The sequence below is a fragment of the Oryctolagus cuniculus genome, chromosome 16, assembly GCF_964237555.1.
Source record: "Oryctolagus cuniculus chromosome 16, mOryCun1.1, whole genome shotgun sequence".
Taxonomy (NCBI): Eukaryota; Metazoa; Chordata; class Mammalia; order Lagomorpha; family Leporidae; genus Oryctolagus; species Oryctolagus cuniculus.
In genome coordinates this window covers 6,766,753-6,785,485 of record NC_091447.1, presented here as the reverse complement: position 1 = coordinate 6,785,485, position 18,733 = coordinate 6,766,753, and the positions used below count along the sequence as shown (strand labels likewise).

The 18,733-nt window shown below is 37.9% G+C and overlaps 1 protein-coding gene across 1 annotated transcript in view; it reads left to right on the top strand.

The window, feature by feature from the left end:
* The window catches only part of AGMO (alkylglycerol monooxygenase), a 360,464-nt gene extending 342,356 nt beyond the window's left edge, over nucleotides 1-18,108 (top strand). The window contains exon 13 of the mRNA XM_002720858.5: nucleotides 17,202-18,108. Coding sequence (XP_002720904.1) covers nucleotides 17,202-17,276 — 75 coding nt within the window. The 3' untranslated portion in view covers nucleotides 17,277-18,108. The remainder of the gene's footprint in view (nucleotides 1-17,201) is intronic.
* Nucleotides 18,109-18,733: the final 625 nt, after the last annotated feature.

Sequence of the window (18,733 nt, the reverse complement as noted above, 5' to 3'; positions counted from 1 at the left end):
GTGTGTGTGCACATGTCTTTAAGATTTTTTTATGGAGGTGGGTATTTAGCTTTGTGGTTAAGACTCCTGTGTCCCATATCAGAATCCCTGCATTTGAGTCCCAGCTAGGGTTACTCCTCCAGCAGTAGTGCAAATACACTGTCTTTCTCTCCTATCTATCTATCTATAAATGTAGTATATATATATATATATATATATATAAAGGAACAATAAAATGCTTAATTTTGTCTGCATTCTTTTTATTTCATTCTTGAATCTAGTATGCACATGGACCAACTAGAATCTTTGTTATTTTATAGAATTTTCATGACATTTTAAACCTTTTTTGTCATTCTTCTTCAATTTAATTGTTATTCCTGTTTATTATGAGTGATGTATATAGACTTTCCCTTGAAAAATTTGTCTTTTATTTGACTACAGAATTATGAAAGGTTCATTCTTATTACAATGTGACAATCAAAGCTCTTGAAATTCAATCAAAGCCCTTGAAAATGTAGACATTTGTGTCTACAGGTTACAAAAAGAAAGAGAAACCCTGTAAAACCACAGCACTGGAGAAAAGGCAGTTTTGCAACACCCATTTGAGAAGCCCAAGGGGAGCAAGCCACTCCCTCCTGGGTAGAGCATGGCTGGAACTTGATCAGGAGCCAATGAACTCTTTCTGATTTCTGCCTGCCCTGAGCGTTACTGGGCGTGTCCAGCACTAGTTAGCCTGTTTTCCAGCTTTTAAATGCAAGAGAGTGTGATTGTGTTATGTGTGGACCCTGATTTATGGTGAAAACCCAGAAACATTTTTTCCAGAAGGAGTTCTCTGTTTACCTGTGCGCCTTTGAGGCCTGGCCCCATCGGGGAGCTGACTGGCCCACCTCTGCCCTGTTCACTGATTCAGATGCTTTGACTCGAAGCGAGGACTGTTCCACCATCCAGTGGTGTTTCAGTGAAGCAAATATTGGGAAGCAGATACGGGTTATTTAAAATCTATCACCATGATGTAATATGTCAATGCTCAACTGGACATGTGCATGCACCTTAAAAAAATTCTGTCTCCAGAGAATAACCCATCGTCCTACTGCTGTGTTTCAATTAAACCCACATCCTAGGCCTTCTGAGCTCCAAATTCCTAAAACCCTCAAGCTAATGTGTTCCATGTTGTGGGGTTAATTTACATAAATTTTTGGAACTCCTGCTGGACTGTTTCAACCCTTGGTAGCTTTGATATTCTCCACAGTGCTATACACAGATATCATAAACTAGTTTTCACAGAGACAAGTTATCATTATCAACAGGAATTAGTTTCATGGAGTGATCTCTAAGCACCTCGTACAGAAACATTACCCAGACTGCTTTACTTCTGAATTTCATTCTGTAGTCTCTGTAAAACACATGTGTTCCAACTGTATGTGTTTTGAGAATTAAATGCACTAGTATTGTTCCAGCTGACCCGTCTTCCAGACTCATGTGGGAGAATTCCCATCCACAACCAAGGCTTTGTGGAGTCTCCAGGTCTTATGGGAGCATATAGCTCCCTTGACAAAGAGCAAAGCAAAGAAAAAAGAGGAAAGAGAAAGAAGAAAAACGGAAAGAGATAGCATTTCTGAAAATATGTGTTTTCTTCTGATAAGAGCAGAAAGAAATGCAATGCATTAGGATGCAGTTTAGTTGACATTTGTTTTTGGGACATTGTCAGGGGTCCCAAGAGCCCTTCCACCCTGTTGCCCTCTGTAGTTTCTCTGTAGGACTCCTGTTTCCTGGCAAAGGGAATCCCTGTTATAAATATTATAGGCTACTGGTTTATTGCAGGGGATCAGAATTAGGTAAAGAAAAAGTCAGGATTCAAATCTAAAATTAGCTAACTGTTCTTATAACAGAAAGCCTTGAAACATCACATTTGTTGTGACAGAATTTATATTGGATTTATTCGTTGGAATGTCTGAAATAAAACTGCTGCCTGCGTGGGCTCTTATGGGATCCCTGCTCTTGGAGACACAGTTGGAATTAGCAATGGGTGCATAAAGCTGTAAGCACTTAAAGCATCATTTTAAAACACAATTTCTAAGTCAAAGAAGCCAAACTAAATATCCTTCTGTATTTAAGATTAAGTGGAGTGACACCGGCTGTGCATTTAAGCTACTCTGAAAACAGATTTCACTGCCACATACAAGATGCATCCCACCATCCTGTGACCCTCATGAAATCCACCACACCCATCCCACGTGGACAGAATAACAGAGGCTCAACACTGAAAATAATGTGAAGAAGCCTTACCAAGAAGCAGGAACTCCTGAGAATCTGTCATCCATTTCATTTTCTTCCACTGTTTTCCCACTCACCTGCATGCAGGATTGGTCTGAGCTGCCAAACGTGCACACAAGGGCTTTCCTTGGGTTCCTTCTTCAGTCTGACAAAGTGTTTCTCCAACTTGAACATGTGCAAGAATTGCCATGGAGAGATCATATCACTAACCATGTGTATCATGCTACAGAGATTATTGAAAGGATTTTTCTCCCACAATTTTTGAACTCTGGACAACTTTTGTTGCATGTATGACCTTCAGACACTAACCAAGAAGGTCCTGCTTTCTTTACTTATTTATGAGAATGATTAATACATTGGCCAAGAAGCCTGAAACTATACCTTTTGACATGATTATAAGCATAATTGTAGCTACAAAGACACTTTGTGCAAACTCACACTGTTCAAAACCATCATTTTCCCTTATTGAATATTTTATATATGTTATGAATTTCCCATAAATGTCTTTTTTTAAAAAAAACAGGTTATTTACATAATCATATTAATAAATTTAAGATTTCTAAGGTTTGGTGTTGTGAGGTAGCAGGTTAAGCAGCCATCTACAATGTCAGCATCCATGTGGGCACATATTCAAGTCCTGGCTGCTCTACTTCCGAAGCAGCTCCCTGCTAACGCACCCAGGAAAGCAGTGGAGGATGGCCCAAGTGCTTAGGCCCCTGCACCTACGTGGGAGATCCAGAAAGAGCTCCTGGATCCTGAATTCGGCTTGGTCCAGCCCCAGCCATTGTGGCCATTTGGGGAGGATCTCTCTCTATCTCTTCCTTTCTTTTTCTGTAACTCTGCCTTTCAAACAAATAAAATAAATCTTTTTCTAAAAAAAAAAGTGTTCTCCCACCCTCCCTGTCTCTCCTTTTTCTGTCACTGGAAACAAATAAACAACAAAGAATTATGAACTAAGCAAAAAATGAAAAAAAAATTAGGGCTTCATTCTGTAATTCAACCTAGCAAAATATAAATGATCACACTCTATTTTTCTGTGACTCATAATACAAGCAAGCATAGTGTCTCAGCTCTGAAATTTTGTCCCTAAAACCAATTTGTCCTTGAAATTTGTCCCTAAAATTAATCATAATTACCAATAGCCATCAAATGATCGAGTCTTGGTTTTATTTCAGTGAATCCCTTGACACCATCTTGATAAGAATCAGTGCTGCTGTGGATCCATTATCTGCCATCTCATTGGCAATGTCTACTGAGTTATTTTTCATCAGTAACCCCTGTGTTTCTTAACTGGGTGGAATTCCAGGTAGCAGGGTTCCTGGAGGGCATTCATGTCCATGCAGATCAGGGATCCGGTGCTAGGAACTGATGGTTGAAAATCTGCCTCTTCCAGTCTGGCCAGGCTCTGCACATACTCCAAACATGTGGAGAATTCTTTTATGAAAGTATTTTTCATGTCTTTTCCTCTGTTATTTCAATTATCTTTTAATGCTAGCCATTAGGGCAAGATGGCAAAGTTTTTCTCATGTGTTATTTGCATTACACATGGAACTATTTCTGGAACCTAGCTTGGGAACTTTCTATGTCTCCAACAGGATGGGGGTCAATCTATTAGCTTTTGAGTTAATAGGATTTAGAGCAGACCCTAAAGATTTTCTATTTCTTCAGTCTTACCGGACAGAAAAAGAAAGATACTTTGAGAAAATAAAAGCATTCAGAGTACTGTGACAGAAAGGATGAGAAATCAGATTTTAGAGATCCTACTCAGGTATTTTCCAGAACAGCAAACTTTGGAAATTTGAAGATTTGCTTATACTTCTATTTAAAAATGTGTTTAGATAGTTGTTTGTGAGGGAAGGAGAGAAAGAGAGGAGAAGGAGATCTCATCCGCTGGTTCACTACCTAAATGTCCCTCTCGGGGACAGGATTTCAATCCAGATCTCTCTTGGATGGCAGGAACGCATCACTCCTGCTTCCCAGGGTCTTCATTAGCAGGAATGCTGGAGTTGGAAGGTAGAACTAGGTCTTGAACCCAGGCATTCCAATGTGGGGCACAAGTATCACTTCTTAAAATTTTCGTATATTTTGATCTACTTGTAAGACAGAACAAAAGAGAGAGACAGAGATATCTTCCATCCACCAGTTGACTCCCCAGCCACCCACAACAGCCATGGCTGGGCCAGGCCAAACCCAGGAAGATGCCATTATGAGATGTGGGTGTCCCATATGGTGGCTGAACCCACTGTGCTGCAGTGCCCACCCTATTGTCTTACTCTGTGTCCTGGCCACTCAGCTAAATGCCCACTCCTCTTGATACTTCTGATTGTGGCTTCCAAAGTGACCAGTGAGAGGATCCACTGGGAAGAAAAAGAGTAAATATTGGAACTTCCATTATACTTGCTTCATCCTATCCCTTAAAAAATGATGGCTTTGTATTTCTCTTATGTAAATAATAGTTGAAAAATAAGTAAGTTAAACATAATGCTGAGAAACCGCAATGATGTATTTACAGAACAGAGTTTGGAAAGCATTGCTGTCAGGGCTGGCCCGTTATCAACAGCAACTCAAGAGCAACCATGAAAACACAGGAACAAACTAACATTGGCTGTAAGTTTGTATCTAGAAAGCCTTGTGATGAGTTATTCATTAACCTGATTTCAAGTAATCATCTGGAGAAATTTATAGCATTATTATTTTTTAGGTGAAGATCTTGAGGCCTGGTAAGATTGAATCACTTGCCCAAGGTGGAATTGTGATTTAAATGCACTTGTTTTGTATCCAGAAATGCCACTCACAGCACTGAGTTATGATTCCTTTAGGGAACACTCTATCTGCTACATGAAGATGACTCATCGCTTCCTAATATAAGAATCCTGTAAGGCAGCTGTAGGGAGTGTGATTCATTTCACAAATAACCTAAGTCAGTGGAAAATGTCCTAAAACCCTATGATAGATCTAGCTTTAGGAAAACACTTTTCAGTTTAATGATATCATTGTAAAGAGAACTCTGAGCTTTTGAATATGTGGACACAAATCTACCAGACTTTAACAGATACAGTCTTTCACAACTTTGCAGATTTAAGTTCCGTGAATTAAAGGACTGCATTACTCACCAGTAAGTTCTCAGTAACGGTGAAATACCTGGAGTAAAGCAAGACTACGGTAAATGTTTGGGAATTCATGCAGCCTAGTGGGAACTGAGAGCATGTAATTTTTTACACATCCATTACTTTAAAGTAGATATTGCTCTTTTTTCCTTATGTATTTTACACCTAGCACTAACCAAACAGTGAATGAATACAGGAATGTGTTGATTGGAAAAGAACCTGGAAGTTTACTGTGCTGTCAGTTGTGATTTTCATATATTCATTTTTCCTATGTAGAGTTTATACTCAAACTGTTGAAATCTTTACTTAATATATGCTAAACTGATCTTCTGTATATAAGAGAATCGAAAATGAATCTTGATGTGAATGGAAGGGGAGAGGGAGTTGGCAAGGGGAGGGTTGCGGGTGGGAAGGACGTTATGGGGGGGGAAGCCATTGTAATCCATAAGCTGTACTTTGGAAATTTATATTCATTAAATAATAGTTAAAAAAAAAGAAAATTTTAATAAGTTTTCAAGAGTTTCAGTAGGGTATTGTTTGCATGCAGTGGGGTATTGTTGACAAAACAGCAAAGGTATGGGATTAAAAAGTCCTCCATGGCAGTCTTCCTACCTTTCTTCATTATTTCCTTCAAATTTAGTCCCTTAGTAAGCAATTCAGCTCTCAATTGCTTGGTCCAAGGATTTTGCATTTCATTGTCTTGTCTCTGCTCAGAATACTCAGCTTTGCTCAATGTGCTACTCTTTATACTTGTCAAAGAAGGGTTCAAGAAACACCACCACTGAAGAATTGTCTGTTTATTGTAGAACTTTTAGTGTACATATTCCCTTTATGTTGCTCAGGATCCTCTCTGGAAAAGGGTCTGCATACAAATAATTATTTTGAAGGTGGCTTTGGTTATGAATAAGGCATTTAATGCAACATGAATGTTGAAAACAGAAGTTTGGTGATAGGAGTGGGTTGGAAGGTTTTTTAAAAAAATTATTTATTCCATATTTTTTGCATCACACATAAGGAAGGAATTACTATTAAAATGATTTTAGGACTAAAATGAATAACAAAGGGCTGACATAAAGCTCAACAAATACATTAAACTCCATTTTTAAAAAATTAATTATTTATTTGAAAAGCAGAGATACAGAGAGAGAGATCTTCCATTCGCCGGTTCACTTCCCAAATGGCCACAAGGGCCAGGGCTGGGCCAGGCTGAAGCCGGGAGACAGGAGCTTTTTCCAGGTTTCCCACGTGGGTGCAGGAAGTTGGATCAGAAGTGGAGCAGGTGCAACTCAAACTGTTGCCCATATGGGATGCAGGCACTGCAGGTAAAGGTTTAACCTTCTAAGCCACAGTGCCAGACCCAAACTCCATGTTCTTAAAGTGTAAGTTACATAATGGATATACAACAAATAATGATGGGCCTATAATTGTAGTTAGTAAAATCTTAACTCAGATTATAATAGATTTGTATTTTCCCAGCAACTATTATATATCCAAAACTTCAAAGGCATCCTTTTAAGTTATGACCTGTTGGCTAACATCTATTGTGTTCCAAATTTTGCTGATAGTTCATCTCTTCTTTTCCCTCTGCTTCTACTTTTGCTATATTGTCATTATAACAAAAATTAGCATCCTTTAACCATCTATGTTTTTTATCTTGATAGTACTTTACAATTTATAACTGTTACGTCAGCATTCACTGTAATTGTGTGAAAAATTGGGGAAGCTATTGATGATGCAGAAACTTACAATCCAAACAACCTCATGAGGCAAAGCCTTGAACTGGAGCAACTCACTCTTCTTTTCCCAGAATTCTTTTGGTTTTAATAGGTCATTTTGTGTCCTGAGTGAACTGTGATGTTTATTCAGAACATCATTCATAGTCTCTTCACTAATTTACCAATGATATTTTCATTTTATGATGAATAGCTTCGTGTTTTTGCATTAGCAATTAATCACTGTGTCCAAAATTATGCTTCTAAAAGAACCTGAAAACAATTCCCTGGGTTGCTTTTATTCAGTAGCGTTCATTTTTTGAAACAGTCCAATTTAAAACCCAGATCAAATAACATATTCCACCACCTCAAGAGGAAAGAAAATTATTGAAAGAACAGGAAATGTATTAAAGAGACTTGACATAGCCAAAGATCATTTTTGTGAGCTGCATGATCCAAAATAAGTGGGAATCTTAGATTAAGTGCAACTCTAGTAGGAACATCACTTTATTTCACAGGAAATTGAACAGTCACCTGGAAATACAGAATACTGCAGTTCCAAGTTATTTCTTTCAGTATTTAATTAAATTATTATTTTCATGTCAAATAAAGAAAGTATTAAACTGCATTTTTAACTATAAATATGAGGGCATTATTTACATTTTCAGTGTTCAGATATTAAATTTATTAAATGGTTATAATCGCTAAAAGCTCAGAAAATTCATCTTAATTAAAATGAATATCCACATCTCTAGATTTCTAGAGTTGATATTAACATAAATAAAGGATTTCATAATGATATCTCATTAATATATTAGGTGGAGATCTTAACAGACTTTAAAATTCAGTTTTAAAATACATGTCAATGAAAAAAATGTATTATATGATTCAAATGGATAATGTCACATCTGATTGTTTTCTGCCTTGGTTATGGGAAAGATAAGAAGTCAAATTAAGTACACATTTTGACCTTGCTGCTTCATTTAGGAGGAAAAAAAATATGAGTTTCCTTTCTTGTGAAAAGCAGATTTCTCATCTTCCCAATACTCTGTATAATTTGAGGTCCTACCCACCAGATCAGGATATCATTTTCTTGAATAATCTTTGCTTTCATAATTAAAGCCACCACCACCACCATCCTCATCATCATCACCATTATTTGGAACAGAGATGTGGGGTGTTGGTAGAGGCTCACACCTTTTTTATAGCTTGAAAGCTAGAAAATCCGCTCTTCAAATGTCTGCAATGTTTATGTAATCAGCACCTATGTTGCCAAGGCTTATTGAAAACAGCTGGGTGCCTGCCGCCTGCCTCGGCCTTTGTTGGAACTGTTGCCAGAACAGGTAGTCAAAAATGGAAAGGAAGGGAAAAGGCGGCCTCTGGGGCGCCTCGCAGGAAAGCAGCTGTGGCTTCCTTAGGAAGCCATCTTGGTTTCCCATCAGCCAAGACTGTGCACCCCCTCGGGCCCAGTTCTGGCATGGCTGGTTGGGGAGGATGCAGTTTATGACTTCAGAGACACCATTTGGGCAGCCCCAACTCTGGCAGAACACAGAGAGCAATCCCCCAAGCTGCAAGCCATCTGTGAGCTGCTGGCCTCCGCAGAGCCGACTTGGGGAGGCTCCCATTAACTGGGGCTCCACTCCTGCTTTGACACAGCACACACAGGACGAGGCGATGTTTTCAAAGCACAGCTTTCCAAGATAGACTGTCCTGTTTTTCAAAACTAGACATCGCGATGACTTCTGTAAAAATGCGGCATTTTTGACCTAAAATGGAACTCGTATTTCAAGATAACTTGTTTTGTTTCCTAGATAGTAGACAGGTACCAAGAAATTTTTACAGCAGACTGAGAATTCCAGAGACTCTGTGTTGGCTGATACTCTGTGTTCCTAAGTACATGCTCTTGTGGATTTAAGTTTCTGTATTTCAAGTATTAAAGACTGTTATCCATGTGAGATGCCTCAGGCTCTTGCTATGTGTCAGAGAAATGCCAGAAGCATTCTCTTTAGAATAGAATGGTGATCAGGGGGCTGTTGTGATAGAATTGGGGTGAGCATTTCAGTAGAAGATCAGAGCTGACTGATTTTCTTGATGAGTTGTGTCACAGCAGAGCTATGATTATAGAATGTTTTAAAGCTCATAGACGTAAAAGAGTATCAGGAAGGTATAATGTTTTGGAATTTATGTGAATTGTCGTGTTTCTCATTGTTTGAGAAAGTTCTTTTAGGACACATGATTTGACTCCAACCTCTTCAGTTGCAAAACATACTGAGTATGAGGTAAATAATTTTGTGCTGATGAAATTTTATTTCCAGTTGTAACCAAAAATTATTTGCAGAAATATGGAACTGAAAAGAAGGAACTTTAAATATTGTATTTTCAAATTCTCTGGGCTCTTAACCCTTGAAAGAGAAAAAGTTCAGCCATGATTTTTAGGGTATGAGGTTTAGGTTATTTCGAGTGGTTTGCTGATCTCAAATGTGAAGACTGAAGAATCTCAGCACAGAGTGAAACTAGGTAATGTTCACCAAGTCCCTTGTAATTTTCCATCTCTTGTTTTATTCCCAGTTTTATAAAAATGTAAACAGACCATCCTGGAAAGTTGTCATTGCACTTTTTTTCACTTCCTTCTGACATCCATAAAAAGTAAAGTGTGAGGTTCCATGGCAAGTACAAGTACCGGGAATATTCTTGGTGTAAAAATATTCTTTTTAATAAAAGCACACCTTTGCTAAGATATTCTTCCCAACACAGTGGTCAACATTCTCCCTGACATAACTTCTTACAAATGATATTGGGCCTTTTGGTAATTTTACCTTATTGAAACCCTTTTCTCCTTGCATTTGTGTTGTTTCTCTTTTGTAGTTGAAGGAAAAGTTATAAAAAGTGTAATTGTTCTGAAGTATTGAGAACCTGAATGATGAAAAAGATAAATAAATATATGTCAGCCTCCTTTTTAAGATATATGTTGGCTGCCTCGTGAATATCAATTGTGTCTAATCAATTTTGATTGCCAACTATTTTTTCTACATGTTAATTTTGGGAAGTTGGGCTTGTCTTCACATTTGTCCTTTTGACTGACTGCAAACAAAAAATATAATTAGGTAAAATTGAAAAGATACAGAGTTTGTGCATAAAAACATCTAGAAATTTTCCAGGGAAAGAATGTGACTAGACAAAGACAATGCATCATTGATTCCAAGGAAAGGCAAGAATGTACTCGTTAACCAAAGGGAATTTTAAAAACCATATTATCAGATTCCCATATCCTTACAACACCAGTGGGCAGTATTGGAAATACTAACTATAAAGGCATTTTACTCAAAAGTTTGCATTCAAAGATGAAAAATCCACAGATGTTTTGGAGACATGTAACATCTATTTTCACTTTATGCTAATTATGATTCATACAATTTCGACCAGATGGATTTGCATGTACGGTAGCTAATTCATGCCAACTGTGTTCAAATATATTCACTGAATTGTAGTTATGCCTTCAAGACCTCTAAGTGATCTCTAACCTTGCTTCTAGTATTTATGGTTTTCGAATGTAACTGTGATAGCACAAACGTTGTCCAGATGAACAGTTGAATTGTCTTCAGAAGTACCATTGCAAAGGATACACATTTTGTTGGGAAGTTTAGACTTTTAGGAGTGAGTAACCATTGTGCATAATAAGACAGAATCAGTTCTGGGGAACTTAAGAAACAGCTGAGGTGGAAGATGCTACATTTGTTGTGTAAACTGAGTCTCGAGATTTTGTCAGGCTAATTGCCTCCTGTTGAGTAGTCAAATAATGAGATATATGATTTCTCTGTTTTCAGAGTTCAGCTAAAGGATTATAAAGCTTTATTCTAATTTTTTTTTTGTGCAGGTTTATTACAACCTCTCATTTAAAAATTAGTATCAGAAGTCATTTAGCCTAGTGGTTAAGATGCTAGTATTCCATATCAAAATACATGGAGTTAGTTCCTGACTTATCTCCTGACTGTGGTTTCCTGTTAACGCTGGAAGGCAGCCATGACAGCTCAAGTAATTGGGCTCCTGTCACTCACATTGAGGACCTGGATTGAGTTCCTGGCTCCTGGCTTCTGCCAGACCCAGTCCCAGCCTTTGCAGGCTTTTGGGGAATGGTAGATGGGAGCTCTCTTTCTTTCTGTTTGTCTGTCTCTATGTCTCTCTGCCTATCAAATAAATTTAAAATGAAAGTGTAAGTAAATAGTTAAGGGTGGGGAAGATAAATTTTTTTCAAACCAGACATTGTTATCACAAGGGGATTCCAATGAGCTTTCTTTGCAGACTTTTCTTCCTCTGCTAAGAACTTTAATACATATTTTAAAACTAGTGAAAACTAATTATGTTTGATTTAAAATCTAAATAGCAATAAATCCTCCCATGATCTTATATAAAACACAGCTGTGATGGAATTGTCCCTGGAAAGGGTTATAGAAATATGCAAAAAAAAGAAAATGCAAGACTTCCAAGTAATAGGTGCATTGTCTGGAAATTTTCTCTCTGGGGCTTTGTTTTTTTGGCTGCATAGGACCGAGTGTTTTGGGAGAATATACCGGAAGTAAAACTGATAATTCCTATTTTTTCAGAGTTGACATTTGTCTTGTTCTTACAAACCTCAAAATCTGTCATTACCTAATACCTTTCTGCAGTTTTCATTGTAGGAACCTCCTTCAGTACTTTGGGCTCTAATTTCTACTTTAGTTTTGTTTGTGCTTATTTATTCTCTTGCATTAATAAGAAATAAAGAAGCGCTGTAGAATTCAGGTTTGAACTTTCTGGATTTTTATCTCTACAGCAGGAATAATCACCATGCAAATAACAAAACATTGTTGTCTTAACAAAGAATGGATTTCATTTTTTTCCAAATAATTAAGTCAAAAATAATTCTTGTTCAATTCATTTCCCTTAAAACAAATTCTTCCTGTTATGATTGATTTTAGTTCTGTTAATCAGTCACTTAACTGTTATTTTTCTGAGTCTTGCCAGTGTCAGAATAATTACTAGGTTATAACGTATTCTTCTTTTTAGAAATTTGATAGGGACATAAAATAACTATATCCATTCCAAAAAAATTTTAGGAAATCAACAGAGAAACATACATTATTTTTCTAATATTTTGTAAGGTGACTGTCTCAAGTTTTAACAAGAGTGTCATTTCATAATTAAAGTAAATCTAGCTTTTTCCTTGGCAAGATAGAATATAAAACTATACAAATAAACAAAATACTTATTCAAATTATCAGTGACTCAGGAGTATACACATAAGTTTACTGTTACTGCCAACAGGTATAAATTAAATTAAATATAAAAGAGGTCTTCAGAAATTTCGCAGACAATGTGTGGTATGAAAAAACATGCATGGATTTTAATTATTTGTAACAAAATAAAGTTGTCTTCTAATTCCATTTTTCATAAGCTCTTTGAAGTAGCTTGATATCTCGGTGAATATTTCCCATTTAAATATTTGTGACAGTAAGTATCCATGTTTGAGAATCAAAATGGCTTTTAGCCATTTCAGAGATTTTATTTGTCTAATGAATCGTTACTTTAAGGCTTTCATTTTATTTTCAAGTTTAACTAAAGGTTAGATGAGTTGATAAGTGTACTTCATTTTATCAGTGCCATAAAGGCTGTGGAATGTGCTAGTTGTAATTGACATTGCCCGAAGCTCTAGGTTATATTCGACTTCCTTTGCTCATGAAGTCATTTATTAATAACATAATGTGTGGGTTAAAATCAGTAGAGGCAGACATGTACATTGGTGCAAGACAAATGTACTGGCTTTGTGTTTTGCCGACATGCCACATGCAAAAACCACAGCTTCTGGGATGATTTTCTCTCACCTTTAAGAGGCAATTCCTCTCCTCGTCCTTACAGCCGTTTGGAATCAAGCCTCTTAAAACACAGACATAATTGGGAGGGGCAGCAGAACAGCACACCATGTCCCACTAGCATTTTAATATGGATTAGTGGCTTAGATTAGCCACCTGCCACTTGATGAAGGTTCTGGAAAGTAGTGGAGGAAGTGTCGAGAGCATCTGTACAGGCCAAGGTTCAGGCATCCGAGTTGAAATGCCTGGGAAGTCAAGGAAACGGACTGAAGACAAGGGCCACTAATGATGTGTTAGCACAAGGAGGGCTTGACACTGAGAATGAACTTCCTTTGTTTCCTATTTTGCATCCAGCTGTGAAAATCATGGACTTGCTCAGACCTAGGACAAAATAAGTGTACATTGAGTTCATACGTATCCAGAAACATCATATCTGTAGATCTCAGAAGAATATTGCAAAAAACATACTGGAATTTCCATTTATTATGCTATTTGCCTAACTGGGAATTCTCCTATCTTCATTTAATAAATATTTGATTGAGAAACATGTCAATGAACCAAAATTTAAAGTTACATATTTAATGTGATCAACTCTGAAAGCTTAGAATGAATAGCTTCACACAAAAGTCAGGAAAACAGTTGGATAAGGAAAATTTAAAATGGAATCACTGCTATAATTAAGTGGTTGAGTCTATGCTGAATAATTTTCTAGCCTAATGCTATATATGTAGTGCACATTATATTTATAATGTATATTACATATACATAGAAACACACACTCAAAATATGAAAGAAAATTTATTGATCTATGCAAACAGTTTGTAATAAAACTAGGTAATTATTTCAAGGTAGTTCATACTTTTAGAAGGGTATATCCACTTATTTAATTTCTGTGATTTTGTGCCAATCTGGATTTCATTATATATAAAAACTCCAATTGTTCTTGAAACATTGATTGTGAAAAGGTCTTAGAAACCTAGCAGTTACTGACTTAAAAAAACAAAGCAAAACAATACAAAACAAATACCCAGGAAAATCTAGGTGATTCCTAATGGAAATGGATTGATCATCATATGGATGATGATATTTATGGGACTGAATCTTCAGATTTGAAGATACTAAGTCAATGTAACACATCTTCCCAGCTCTAATATTTGAAAGTTTTGTGATTTCTTGGTAAACCACATCAATTTTGAGTTCTCATTTCCTTATCAGTTGTCAGATACCAATTCCTCAAGGTTTGTTGTGAGAACTCAATGTCATAAACTAGAAGAGGCAGCCAGGACAAACCCTGGCCCAGCTGAGGGTCTCCATTGCACAACCACATAATCTGCTTCTGGGCCCTGTGCTTCATCAGCTCCTATGCAGGAGCTCCAAAGCAACAAACAAGACAGAAGAGCAAGTGGAACTGCAAACTGTATCACTGCATTCTGGACAAGAAGTTAAGCATATTTTAGATAACCAAGAAGGGACAATCTCTGTGGTTTACTTAGGGGTGGGTCTTCCAGGGAATAAAACTCAAATCACAATTCCAAACGTGAAGAGATTTAGTTGTGTGCTGGCAGATTAACTAGCACATCATGAACTAGCCTTGCAATCTCTTCCACTCTCTTTAGGTCAGACTTCTTAATATTACCGGGCATCCACATGAAAGAATGGGTGGACTGGGGATAAGGAGTGGGAAAGAGGGAAATTCTGACACCCACATTTTTACATACAGATTTCAAGTTGTCACTGAAATAATAGTCCTTAGCCTTTTTCCATGGTTGATCCATGCAACTATAGACACGAGATTCAAAAAACCCATAAAATTTCTTTTGCCAGATATATTTCAGATTCCAGTACCTTGTACAACACAAGGTATCTATTAAGTGCTTTTAGAATATTCTGGATCTAAATGCAGCCATTCGCTCCAATATGAACGACTTTTCACCTCCATCTCACTTGAGTGGCTGTCTTCTTAGCCACATCTCTGTCACCATTAGCCAATCCACATCCATAAAGACAATTCTTTGCAAAGTCTAAGCTTTCACATGTATTTCTCCAATCCTGGCATTATTTTACCTGGCACCACTGTGAGAAATCCCATGAGGTCATTTCTCTTGAATTACAGTCAGAAGAAACAAAATCGAGTCCAGCTTTTAAATATATTGTATTTGACTTCTGAGGCAACTCCAAAATGTTAATATTATTCTTGACTTCAACTTCGGAATTGCTGCTGATTTTATTTTTCATACCTTTTCATATTGTGAGTGTTATAGGCCAGAAGGAATGTGTAGATCAGAAGTGAGCTATCAGACTAGCTAATATAAAGGATGAGGGTTCTCTAGGAAGAACCAGAAGTCTCACATGAAGCTGGAACAACTCAGTCATCAATCTAAACATCAGCGGTTGGGAGTGATTTTGTTTTATTATCATTGGTAGATCCCTTGCCATTATTCAAACTTTAGTAGTAAACTGATCACTGGTTGGGGGCATTCTCTGTGCATTGATGTCCTGCCTCAGTTTATGGCTCCAGCTTTACCTTAGTTTCCAACTCTAGAACACTAGCTTCTGTGCCTCCTTCTTAGTACTTGAACGTGCGCCCCTGTGATATTTTGAAAGATCTTCCAAGAATAGTGATAGTTTTCCTGGGGAGAACCTATCCTATTTTAGTAGTTTTGACAGGAAATTTGTACAAGAAAAAATACAGAGAAATCCTCACACAAAGCTCTCTTTACTCCCCATTCTAACTGCCACACCCCTAACACAGAGGTGGGGAAAGCAGCCCCTTCCCTTAGAGATTGGAGCTACAGGAAGGGAAAGGGGGAGGTTGGCTTTTCAGGGAATAGTCTGCGGCGGTATCGCTAGGCGGAGGTTTTTACTTTCGGTTTTGACCGGGGGGCTTTCCTACGGGTGGGGCTCTCCGGAGGTGGAGGGATCCAGGTCGCGGTAAACAACAAGATGGTGGCAGGACCCCCGCAGTGAGTCTGTCTGCCTGCCTGCTGCGTGACACCTCACCTGATTGGCTGAACGACATGTGCCTTTCACGTGAACAGAGACCGGATTGGTGTGCCTGATGCATGGACTCTAGCTTGCTCCTGATTGGTCGCATTTTGTATATAAGCCACAGGTGTAAGGAGGAAGTTCTCTTTCTCTCTCTCCTCTCCCTTCCTCCTCCCTCTGTCATGTTTACTTTCTCTAATAAAAAGTCGACTGAAGATGGATAAACGTTGTTCATTCTTTTCTCGCCCGAGAAACCGTCGTCGTGGGCCCTGGGTTGAGTCTGCTGGCCAGACTCCCCGAGACGCTCGTGGCATTGGCTTAGGAAGATCTCAGGGGTGCAGGGACTGTGACTGACACCAGATGGTATCTCAGGAGCACAGAAGGGTGGGCTGACCTGGTGTTCCTGCAGGAGGAGTAGAAGGCGTGGGTAACCCGGATGTTCTCACAGGACCAGCAGAAGGGTGGGATGACCTGGTGTTATCACAGGAGGAGTGGAAGGCTTGGATAACCTGGCTGTTGTCTCAGGACTAGAAGACGTGGGTAAACGGGCATTGTAGGGCTCAGATTATGCAAAATGGACAATCATAGCCATGACCGTCATCCTTCTTGGTAGAATCCCTAGACCTCAAGCGTTCCGTGCATCTGACTTGAGATTTACTGTTGAGTTTCTGCTGTTGCCTAAGCGTGAGGGAGCGGCCTCAGTGTGCTCTGGAGGCTGCATGTGATGATTTAGTTATGTCTTTCATCTGAAAAAGAGTTTTGCCATTACATTTTCACACCTGATAAGATCAAAAGCCCAGGAAGGTAGGTTAGCTGTGGTGCTTAGAATGTAATTCCTGTTGGATGCAGTCCTCTGAAGCAAGGTCAAGTTGCCTCAGACAGCAAAGATTCTTTCCCAGTGTTTTCATGTCTCCTATTCCAAAGGGTTCCTACACACAAGCAATGACCTCATTTCCTCAGGTGCATAGGGCCTGCAGTAGCCCCACCCACATGCAAAGAGAATTCTATGTCATTTGTTGTCTGATGCTAACCCCATCGCTGGAAATGACTCAGATTTGTGAGCAGAAGAAAACAGCCAGAGAAACAAAACGTTTTCCTCCTGTTTCTGTCTTCACGTAATAGCACATTTTAAGTTGAATTGGCTGAATTCTATTCGTGAATAACAGCTACATTCAGTTTAAATGATTTAGCTTTTTAAAATGTTGATGTTCGTTTTCCGCTAAGATGTTTTAATTTAGTTGGACAAAAGTACTGATTTACTTCTACTTGATTTTCTTCTTTATGTTCTGTTTCTTCAGATTTTTTTCTCCATTTGTGTTGCCTTCTGGGGAGTGAGAAGCATGAAACAACTTGCCTCCAGCCTGTGGAAATGAGCTGAGTTTGTGCACAAGTTTCGAGTCCGTTCATAACAATGTATATTCCTTCATGTGGAACTATGATTGTCTTATGTAATGCTTACGTGAACTACTTCTTTATGCTTTCTTGCTTTCACATTTATGTCTTTCTATTAAAATTAAAAGCAGTTACAATTACTTTTATTTTGATAGTTGAAAAACAAATGATTTCAAGTATGACAAAGCTGTGTTCACTGATGGCATCTTAGACTTGTAGAAGAGAAAGGGAGAAAATGTAAAAAAAAATGAACAAAGGATGAATATTGCATTGGCTTTTTTTTTTTTTGACAACATTGCCCTGATGTTTCCTAAAGTTGTGCTTTGATATATACCAAAGGACTTTAAAAAGCTAAGGCAAAATGAAACTAAAATGATAAGCTAATTTTGGCCAAAAAATTTGAAATTCATGCAAATGAGGGATTGTCGAAAGTTCACATAAAATGCATATTATGAAAAAAAAATCATGCTTGGGGTTCAGGCATGCTTTGCACCAAAATAAGCTTATCTGTATATTTCATTTGAAGGTACCCTTGTGTTTGTCATCATGAAAATTTATTAATTAGTTGTCTGCGTAAAGCTGGATTTATCTTTTCAAACTCATGTAAGATGAAGAGCTACATTACAGAAAAAGACATCACTGAAATGAAAATTAATAAATTTTGTCAAAAGTAGTTTGTTCAGTTGACTAAATTGTGATATGTTCATCTAATATGCTTGGTCAATTTGCTTTGCCAGTTAAGGACCATTCCTTATCAATAATTCCTGTATCAAGAGTTGTCACGATAATATTAATAAAATTCTCTAAATAAAATTGCCCACAGTGTTATGTGTACACTGTTCACTGGAATTGTGAAAAAAAAATCTGCCAGGGATTTCCTTAGGAGGGAAAAGACAGGGAGAAACAGAATAAAATAAAGAGAATTTTCCCTTCCTCCCTTCAATATTTTTTAGTTTCAAATTGTAATTTAAATCATAAAAAGTGCTGTTGGTCATTGGGCTGTGCACGTCTTCATCACTGGGTTAGGGAGTCTGGTGAGTTTGTTCACCTCACTATATGAATGTGTTCCTTGAGCCCTAAACAGAGGAAAATATGTGGCTATTAACAGTGTCTGGCTGCAGGTGTCTATTCAGGATGCAAGAGTCCAGCACATTTGTCCCTCACACTGGAACAGCAGTGGCCAATTACAGTTTGCATGATGGAAGAATTAACAAATTATATCTCAAGCGTCAGAACTGGGGTTTGGCTTTACTTCATTCATCCTTTTATACTTCTTAATTAAACACAGAGTTTGAGCAAGCACTTCAGCTCATAACAAATATGAAAGTCTACTTTTGTCCCCACCAACAATTCATACTGGACTTTGCTTATGAAGAATCCTGCTATGGCTGTGAGCCCTCTGCTGGCTTAAAACTATTAGGTTTACGGCTTGAAAATT